Source organism: Diachasma alloeum, unplaced genomic scaffold (assembly GCF_001412515.2).
Source record: "Diachasma alloeum isolate Michigan unplaced genomic scaffold, Dall2.0 Dall_scaffold_01359, whole genome shotgun sequence".
NCBI lineage: Eukaryota > Metazoa > Arthropoda > Insecta > Hymenoptera > Braconidae > Diachasma > Diachasma alloeum.
This window is the reverse complement of record NW_021681462.1, coordinates 98,099-108,868: the sequence shown is the minus strand read 5'-3', so window position 1 is coordinate 108,868 and position 10,770 is coordinate 98,099. Positions and strand designations below refer to the sequence as shown.

General features: G+C 41.9%; 1 protein-coding gene across 1 annotated transcript in view; it reads right to left on the bottom strand.

Annotated features, from left to right (window-relative positions):
* Positions 1-1,421: 1,421 nt before the first annotated feature.
* LOC107046406 (DNA repair endonuclease XPF) overlaps positions 1,422-10,770 on the bottom strand; it is an 89,139-nt gene continuing 79,790 nt past the window's right edge. Inside the window, exon 4 of the mRNA XM_015269018.2 lies at positions 1,422-1,764. Within this exon, the coding sequence (XP_015124504.1) occupies positions 1,594-1,764 (171 nt within the window). The 3' untranslated portion in view covers positions 1,422-1,593. The remainder of the gene's footprint in view (positions 1,765-10,770) is intronic.

Below are 10,770 nucleotides of genomic sequence, written 5' to 3'. Positions count from 1 at the left end.
GAGAGAGAGAGTGAGAGAGAGAGTGAGAGAGAGTGAGAGACAGTGAGAGAGAGTGAGATAGAGAGAGAGAGAGAGAGAGAGAGAGAGAGAGAGAGAGAGAGAGAGAGAGAGAGAGAGAGAGGGGTTGTGCAATCTGAAATACGTTTTGGCTACCTTTCACTCGCTTTACCCTGATTTCATCATTCGAGCTTTGTGGAATGCCGGTTGGGGATGGGGAATCATTTTTCTGCTTTCTTTAAATTTTAATGGTTGGAATCCAGAATAATAATATTTAACTAGCTCTCTATCGGTAAATAAACTGGATCTCTACACGTTAATTGCTCATTTGATACCAGAAGCTACCTGTTCCGATTGAGAAAATCTCCATTTCCCGTTACGAAATGCTCCCTTCCGGTAAATCTGCCACGTGGCTGATTCAAGCTCTCTACCCCCTTTTGGTACTTTAGTTGCGATGGATAATGTTCATGATTTACTATATTACAAATAAGTCATTATCGGGAAAAGATTATGAATGCTCTCTGATATCTAGAATCTGAACAATTATCGTTCGAAAATGAAAAAATTCGTATATTTTCCCTAGCTCTCTTTCGATTTCGCGTAGCTACCTAATTCGTCTTTTTTCACACGTACGCTACTTTCACGCATCCTCTCTCTCTCTCGGATTCGTGTTCACCTCGTGGGCAACATGTTTGCTTCTTCTTATCAGTTTTGGGTTGGGCCCACTTGTTTTTCACACTCAATATCATCATTCGCATATTTTCGAGTCTTTTGGGTTTTAATAAATTATTGTAAAATATTTTCAATTATGTCGAGTCACCGTGATGTAATTTTGAATTTGCAAGAATTTACAACTTTGTATTAATCTTTTCAATAGCGGAACACATCAGTACAATTATGGTTCGTTATTGAAAATCTACTTATATATATCCCGTTCAGAATTTAAGACATTGGTTTGTTGGTTTCTCAATGGATGATTGGCTTTGTTAATTGATTTTTTCGTCCACGAATCCACCTCTCTCTCCACGACTCGCACACTGAACAACCGAGTAAATCCCGTACCCTCGTAATCCACATTTCTGCGTATAGTTCTCATTGCATTTCTTGTCGTTATTGGTTTTTTGGAGACAATCAGTATTTAGTTTTAAGAAAATACGGTTCCGTTTGCGGTTCGTCGATTCCGCATTCATAAAAATCGCCTGGCGCTCTAAATATTAAAAGCAAAGCTTGAATGAACTGCTGATTGTTCCCGGAGTCGAATGTTGTCGTTATGATTTTTGACGTATCAGATTTGTCGGGTTACGAGGACGAAGATAATGATTCGGCCGTATTTGGATATTCGAGAATTGCGGGTTAGGGTTTTATTGCGTATTTGTTGAGGTCAATGAAAAATCATTACAACTGAGATGAAAATCTGGTCACAGTTCAGAAATAAAGGTAAAGGATTTATTATTGATTATCCCTTAGGATTCATACATAAATCATTCTGATTCAATTCAATCATTACATTCAATCATTAATATGCACAATACAGAATCATGTCGTTCTTTTCTTGTTTCTACATTCAACAATCCAAAATTCATTGATGGGTGCATGTCATTTCTCTTCTTTCTTCCACGATGCATATAATCCCTGGTTTTTCATTTTTGTTGCTACGCTAGTCATTGTGATAGGTATTCCAGTGTCTGCTGGTGTGAACTTTTCATGCAACGCACGATAGAACATTTGTGCATCATTTGAGTTCCCCATAATTCTTATTAATTCTTCCTGAGGAAAAAAATAAAGATTCATTCACTAAAATTAATCAATTCTTTTGATCTTTTATTGAAATTGACTAGAAGTTCCACTTCGAAAAGCAATCTCTTCCATTTTTTCGAAGAGTAACATTTAAAAATACAATTTTCCACTCTATTCTATGGGTTAAAATTATCTTCGACCACTAAAAATGAGACATTTGAATTTTTGTAATAAAAAATTGAACTAAAATAAAGTCTCCATTGTATAAATTTGTGAAATAGTTTTAACTATGTTTAACAATTTTTACTTTTTTTACGCCCTTTTTGAGTCCTCCTTTCGAGTCTCATTTCGGTACTCTATCCAACCCTATGCATGCGGCTGTGGATTCTACACTGTACTGCATTCGCACTCCTATAGAACATAGGCGTGGCATGGGAACCCACACGGAACCCATGCCGGTACAGGCGGTTACTCTATTAGCAACGTCCCGCTCACCGGAGCCTTCCGTTGAAAAATTCGGTTCCACAAAAAATCGAACTCACAACCTTTCGCACACTAGACTTGCGTCTAGCCCACTCAGCTTCCGGCGTCGGTAATCTTCAATTTTTGGGATGAAAAATGGGAGAGTATACATTTTGAAGTCGAATTCATATCGGTCTGTCATCGTATCGGTTTATCGTATCGTAAATACGATAAACTAATACAGTTATGAAGGCCCTACCCACAAACACTCCCCCGAAGTAAAAATTCAACAATTGCAACACAGTGTTGGTAATTATTTTATACCAAGTGGCCAGTGAAAAGTGCAGTGCGATGGCTGATATACAGCAGCTCAATAGAATTGAGAAAAGGCTCGAAATTTGAACCCTTAAGTGGTCGCACAATAGGGGAATCGCAGTGTTTTTTAGATTTTCGTTTCTCACACGAAAATCCCCTCTGTGAAAAATTTAAAAAAAAGTTGTATTCCTGTTTTCAACTAAATCGAACGCATTGACAATTTTTTTGGTCGATACTCGCACCAATCAATTATAAAATTTTTTAAAAACTTGACTCACCGAAATTTCTGTGTTTAACTCCTAAATATCAAAAATTTGTACGTAATAAAATCAAATTCTAGGATTAGTCGTCGGCTATTCTTCTTCAATATCCATATTTCTTGTTGATTGAGGGTTCGAAATTAGCCGTAGACTACAAATAAATGATGTTTTCCAACGTTTTGTACTCACAAAATCGCAAAATACACGGGACTGCCAATTGCCCACCATGCGACCAGTAACGTTCGGTAGAGAGCTGCAACCACTCAAGGATTAAAAAGGGATAAGCATGATATGGCGTCAACTGAGTCTCCGACAGCGACGACTAAAAGTCCTCAATGGAAGATATCAAAAGTTTTCATAAAGAAAGCGACTTAACCCTAGTTTGGTCACCATATGAGAACTTGCGACTTTGATCACCCCCGCAGGGAATCGCCGCCGTGTTATTTAGGCCCGAGCGTTGCCGAATTCACTCTATACTGCCCGGGCGTGTTTAGCGAGACTTCGGCAAGGTCGCACAACGGGCAATTTCGTTTAACATGGGAAAAAATTGCCTGTCTGTTAGAAATAATTTTTTTTCTGCAGGAATTGTGGATATAAATAATTTTAAAAAATATTATAATTTTCTAGACACTTGAATTGACGCATTCCAATTTTTTAGGTTTTTTCTGCTCAGCCAGTCAATGGTAAGAAAAAAAAATCGACCTTCTGCGGCGTTTCCCTCCTATGGTGACCAAACTAGGATTACAGTATAATGCAATGAGTGAAGAAGTTGAATCCCTGAAAAAACAAGTGACAAAACTACAAACAAACGCAAACAAATAATTTCATGGTTTTTAAAGTGCCAGACACGGATGAAGTATACAAGCACCTTTACTCTCACATCATGGGCATTCTATCTAAGGCTAATATTTGTTTACCGCAATGCGGGGTCGACCTAATCCACAGAATTGGCAAAGTGAAAGGGAGCACACCCGCTTTAAATCCGCTATTTTTAAAGACGCTATCACGCTTCAAACACTGGGGTTTCCCATTGCAGATGATCTCTCATTAGATGAACGGGAAGAGACGAAAATGAAGTTCGAAATATGCACAAAGCTAAGGAAGGATGGCAGAGATGCGACGAAAACCGGCCTCTGAGGCAAACTCGTCCACTAAGAGGACTTCTGTGGCCGGGCAAAGGGTTGCCCAGCTAGCATCAGTGTGACACGGTAGAGTGGGCGAGGGCCACTAGGAGTATCCTATGCCAAACGTCACCAGCCACTATTTCAGGCTGGAAATTAAGCCTCACGGCCTGATCATCCATGCAAATTGAATTTACACTCGTCCTGGAGGGTTTTTCACTCTCTCAGTAGGCTTTCTCCTCCCCAGTATTTCGACTCGGGAGTGTTTCATAGTTAATTGCGAATCAGCCGGGACTCCTCAGAGCCTGGGACGCCGAGAGGCTGATCCGACCAAAGTGGAACACTGTTACCCAATTCACGACCACCCACACTCTCGGCCACCAGTTACCGCTTCGGTCATCGCACGTCACCGTCTCCGGGTACTCGAATGTCGGCACATGGTCGGGTCGACAGGAGGACGATCTCTACTCCAGACCCACGGGCCCATGCGCTCGTCATTTGTTTCGCCGAGCCGGATAACGCCGGAAACAACAAAGTCGTCACTAAGAGTTCCGAAATAACTCTTTTTTCCGTTGATGGGGGATGCAGGAGCATCCCCCTACGTTCGCTACGATCAGTTATGCACCTGACTGCGCTGAGCTATTCGCCCACCATTTCCGTGGCCATCTTTCCAGCCAACACCACAGTATATCTCGCAGAAATCTTTTCGACTTCCCCGCTCGAGCGTCCGCGTTCGACTAACTCAGAATCTTACTAGGGCCTTCTCCCCCTAGTCTGGATATCTATCGTCTCAGCGACGATAGGTTATTCCGTTACCCTATCCCCACCAATCAACCCGATGGGATCCCGGGGGCACCAGTCCTCTCACCTGGCCGTTGGTCCCCAGTCTACCCTGACTTAGCCTATGGAATCGCCCAGTTGGACAGCCTGTATGTCGGCCCCTTTTCCCCTAGCACATGCTGGGCGAATTCTAAAATAGCGATAGTCTAGTAACGTCCTCCAGACCTCCAGGGGTCGAGGTTTCACCCATAACCGCTATGCCTTAGGTCTTTCATCGGTTTGTCGTTCAGTTCATCTAGTCGCGGCTTTCTTCAGCCGCCTCTAGATGTCACTAACTGTCTCTCTTCACTAAGTTAAGAGTTCACATATCTTTTTAAGGGGATTTCAACCCTTAACGAGAAAATCTCGTTACACACGATAATATGATTTTCTATAATTCGTCTTATACAATTTTTACACGTTGCTTTGGAACTTTTCTCGTATTCAAGTTATTGATTTTCAATCAATTATCTAGATTTTTTGCTCTAGTTTTCTATCAATCGAAGATACAGGAGAATAATATTTATCGTCGAGAATTATTCTTGCATTAAATTTGATTTACGTATTCGGTGGAAGAAAGAGTTCGTTCTATTTTATTCGACTGAAACTGGCAGTATCTCCAAAACTCGTAGTCTCGTCAAAAAACGTACGAAATTGTTTGTGGAAAAAAGTGTGGACTACAAAACGGATTGTGATATTTGCCCTTATATCACTTATTACCGAGATGATTTAATAAGTAATAAATTTAATGTAAGGTTAAAACAGGAATGAACTCAAAATTTTCTCAATCCCGTTAATTATTATAGCGTTTTACTTGCACTGCGTACTGAGTTAGTAATCTCGCCGCCTTTCTCAGTAACCAAAAAAAAATTTGTAGTGTTTCTCGATTTTTTGCTCAGTCGGTAACAAAAGTGACAACTGACAACGGCGTTGTCGGCTAATACGCGGCTTTAGGGGGGGAAACCATGATTAGAAGGTGAACACCTTCGGGGGTGATCTTTCAATCCCACCTATAAGGAGGGTGTTTTTACAAATGTTCATCACGGTAATGAATAGCTTGTGAGAAGTTATAAAAATGACAATTGATAGTTCTTCCGGGGGTTGAAATTGGGAGGGTAAACTACCCCGTAAAAATTTTGTTTTTCAAAAAAAATTTATATATGGCTCATAATTTGATAAAACCAATTGCATTTGGAAGAGCATGGAAAAATGCAGAATACCTGTTTTTGGTTTTTCCCCGGAACTGAAGTTTTCTGGGGCGAAAAAAATTATTGCTCGGAAATATCACCCATCACACTGGTGAAATTTTTTATCCGTTTCATCAAGGTAATATATAGCCGGTGAGGAATTATGAAAATCATAATTGATAGTTCATCCGGGGGTTGAAATTTGGGGGGTAAACTACCCCTATAAAAATTTCATTTTTCAAACAAAAAACTGTCTCAGAATTTTATAAAACCAATTGCGTTTGAAAGAACATGGAAAAATGCAGAATACGTGTTTTTGGATTTTCGCCAGAACTGAAATTTTCTGGGATACATAAAAAATGATTTCTTGGGAATATCACCCATTACAGTGGTGGAGTTATTTATTCATTCCGTCGAAGTAATAAATAGCGTGAGTGATTATGAAAATTACGATTAATAGTTCCTCTGGGGGTTGAAATTTGAGGGGTGAACTACCCCTTTTAAATAATTTTTTTTTTATTCAAAAAATATATCGCTCAGGATTTTATGGAAATGATTGCATCGGGAAAATCATGAAATAATACAGTATACTTTTTTTCGCATTTATCTCGGCATCGAAGTTATGAAGTGAGAACATTGATTTCTTTTATAACTCACTGATTCCAAATATTTGAATTTTCAATTTTGATTCTAATAGTAAGGGTCCAGGAGAATCTGTTCAGACCTTCAAATGTCTATGTAACGGCTTCAAAATCGGGAAAACTGACTTCTGGTAAGATGATATTTTTAATGTATGACGAGATGTGACAAGTTATTTACACTGATTGCAATGTTCATCGTATTCCAAACATTTCAGAGCACTTCAAAATTTGGTTGGAAGAAGTATTATTTCCACACGTGGGACCAAAAAGTCTATTGTTGATCGATTCATGGAGTGGACATTGCTCTCGAGTGGTAGAAGAGGCAACTCCTCGGAATAAAGAATTATTAACTATGCCGATTCCGAAAGGGACGACCGGGAAAATTCAACCCATTGATGTATACGGTTTCAGAATTTGGAAAAATTATGTCCGTCATTTTTCAGATACGGTCGTTCTCTAGAATCATAACATCAATTTACATGCACGAAACAATGTAATAATTGCAATAAATTGCAATCTCTAGTTCATAATCAATTATCGTCACCAAGGTATCAAAATCTATTTCGCTATGCTTCGTTCAAAAGTAGCCACTTATTACCGAGCTACATTGCTACATTGAAACCATTGGGCTACACTGTTAAAAAACCAGAGGAATTTGATAATCCTGTTGATTTTGCAGTTGGGCAATTTTCTGATCCACAATGTGACGTTGATGGTTGTTCTAATGTTGCAGTAGTTGGATGCTCGTGGTGCAGAAAGTCTCTCTGCCTGCACCATTTTTTTTATGAATATCATTTCTGTACCGATTATAATCCATAATAAAATATATATATTGATAACCACAGGGAAATGCCAAAGAAGTAGAGGCTCGATTAAGACGGATGCAATGAGTTTCTAAGTAAATACTAAATCATTTGGACAACTCACAGTACTCCCATAAATTATTTCTTCTCCCCAGAAAATTTGAGTTCCGGGGAAAATAAAAAAAAGGTATTCCGCGTTTTCCCATGTTCTTCCCAATGCAATCATTTTTATGAAATCCTGACCTATAATTGTTTAACAATATTTTCACAGGGGTAGTTTACAGCCCCCCCTTCAAATTTCAACCCCCAGAGGAACTATCAATCGTGATTTTCATAATCACTCACAAACTATTTTCTCCTTCGATGGAATGAATAAATAACTCCACAACTGTGATGGGTGATATTTCCTAGAAATCATTTTTTTTTATCCCAGAAAATTTTAGTTTTGGCAAAAATCCAAACACACGTATTCTGCATTTTTCCAACTTCTTTCAAACGGAATTGGTTTTATAAAATTCTGAACCATGGTTATTTTTTTTTTGAAAAACGAAATTTTTATAGGGGTAGTTCACCCCTGCAAATTTCAACCCCCGAATGAACTATCAATTATGATTTTCATAATTTCTCACCACCTATATATTACCTTGATGAAATGGAGAAAAACCATCACTACTGTGATGGATGATATTTCCGAGAAAGTATTTTTTTTTCACCCCAGAAAACTTCAGTCCCGAGGAAAATCCAAAAATAAGCATTCTGCATTTTTCCATGCTGTTCCAAATGCAATTGGTTTCATTAAATAATGAGCCATTAATTATTGAGCATGTAATTATTTTTTTTGGAAAACAAAATTTTTACGGGGTAGTTTACCCCCCCCCCCATTTCAACCCCCAGAGGAACTAGCAATTGTGATTTTTATAACTTCTCACAAGCGATTCATTACCGTGATGAACATTTGTAAAAACACCCTCCTTATAGGTGGGATTGAAAGATCACCCCCGCAGGTGGTCACCTTGTGACCATGATTTCCCCCAACCTCCTAAAGCCGCGTATTAGCCAATAAAAAAAATACGTGTCCTTTAGTGTTGAGTCACCTACAACATATATGAGTTTGATCAAAATCGGAGGGGAACACCTCCCTAGTGTTCCTTGTAAGAAGCACTCCAGAAACTTTTACCAAGTTTCTGATATGACGGATCGTAATACCAAAGACTGCGCTATAGTGGACATGAAGCCCTGTGGGGAAGCTTTGGAAGATCCCCCGACTGAAGAGTCGGAAGGTGAAGAGTAGTTACTCTTGGAGGGTTTTGACTTGAAACTATAGGTTTCGGGTCGAAACCTCTCTTAAGGAGGGAGGTGTGTAAAGAGATTTTCTCGTAACGGGTTGAAATGCCCTTTAATAGGAAAGAGAAATGTTAAACTTCTTACAAGAGAGACAGGAAGTGACATCTAGAGGCGGCTGAAGAAAGCCGCGACTGGATCAGAAGACCTATAGACTAATGTAAGACCAAAGGCATAGCGGTTATGGATGAAACCGCGAACCCTGGAGGTCTGAAGGGCGCTGTTACACTAGCTATTTTAGAATTCGCCCAGCTGTGTTTAGGGGGAGGTGGCCCGATGTACAGGGGTTCCAACTAGGCGATTCTAAAGGCTGTGTCGGGGTAGACTAGGGACCAACGTAGTTGAGACCCGAGTCTAGTCCCGAAAGAAAGGACTGGTACCTCGATGATGCCTTCGGGTTGATTGGTGAGGATAGGGTAACAGAATGACCTATCATCGCCGAGATATACAGACTAGGAGGAGAAGAGAGGAGAGGAGAGAGGGAGAGAGAGAGAGAGAGAGAGAGCGAGAGAGAGAGAGAGAGAGTGCGAGAGAGAGAGAGAGCGAGAGAGAGAGAGAGAGAGTGCGAGAGAGAGAGAGAGCGAGAGAGAGAGAGAGAGAGTGCGAGAGAGAGAGAGAGCGAGAGAGAGAGAGAGAGAGTGCGAGAGAGAGAGAGAGCGAGAGAGAGAGAGAGAGAGTGCGAGAGAGAGAGAGAGCGAGAGAGAGAGAGAGAGAGTGCGAGAGAGAGAGAGAGCGAGAGAGAGAGAGAGAGAGTGCGAGAGAGAGAGAGAGCGAGAGAGAGAGAGAGAGAGTGCGAGAGAGAGAGAGAGCGAGAGAGAGAGAGAGAGAGTGCGAGAGAGAGAGAGAGCGAGAGAGAGAGAGAGAGAGTGCGAGAGAGAGAGAGAGCGAGAGAGAGAGAGAGAGAGTGCGAGAGAGAGAGAGAGCGAGAGAGAGAGAGAGAGAGTGCGAGAGAGAGAGAGAGCGAGAGAGAGAGAGAGAGAGTGCGAGAGAGAGAGAGAGCGAGAGAGAGAGAGAGAGAGTGCGAGAGAGAGAGAGAGCGAGAGAGAGAGAGAGAGAGTGCGAGAGAGAGAGAGAGCGAGAGAGAGAGAGAGAGAGTGCGAGAGAGAGAGAGAGCGAGAGAGAGAGAGAGAGAGTGCGAGAGAGAGAGAGAGCGAGAGAGAGAGAGAGAGAGTGCGAGAGAGAGAGAGAGCGAGAGAGAGAGAGAGAGAGTGCGAGAGAGAGAGAGAGCGAGAGAGAGAGAGAGAGAGTGCGAGAGAGAGAGAGAGCGAGAGAGAGAGAGAGAGAGTGCGAGAGAGAGAGAGAGCGAGAGAGAGAGAGAGAGAGTGCGAGAGAGAGAGAGAGCGAGAGAGAGAGAGAGAGAGTGCGAGAGAGAGAGAGAGCGAGAGAGAGAGAGAGAGAGTGCGAGAGAGAGAGAGAGCGAGAGAGAGAGAGAGAGAGTGCGAGAGAGAGAGAGAGCGAGAGAGAGAGAGAGAGAGTGCGAGAGAGAGAGAGAGCGAGAGAGAGAGAGAGAGAGTGCGAGAGAGAGAGAGAGCGAGAGAGAGAGAGAGAGAGTGCGAGAGAGAGAGAGAGCGAGAGAGAGAGAGAGAGAGTGCGAGAGAGAGAGAGAGCGAGAGAGAGAGAGAGAGAGTGCGAGAGAGAGAGAGAGCGAGAGAGAGAGAGAGAGAGTGCGAGAGAGAGAGAGAGCGAGAGAGAGAGAGAGAGAGTGCGAGAGAGAGAGAGAGCGAGAGAGAGAGAGAGAGAGTGCGAGAGAGAGAGAGAGCGAGAGAGAGAGAGAGAGAGTGCGAGAGAGAGAGAGAGCGAGAGAGAGAGAGAGAGAGTGCGAGAGAGAGAGAGAGCGAGAGAGAGAGAGAGAGAGTGCGAGAGAGAGAGAGAGCGAGAGAGAGAGAGAGAGAGTGCGAGAGAGAGAGAGAGCGAGAGAGAGAGAGAGAGAGTGCGAGAGAGAGAGAGAGCGAGAGAGAGAGAGAGAGAGTGCGAGAGAGAGAGAGAGCGAGAGAGAGAGAGAGAGAGTGCGAGAGAGAGAGAGAGCGAGAGAGAGAGAGAGAGAGTGAGAGAGAGAGTGTGAGAGAGAGTGAGAGAGTGAGAGAGCG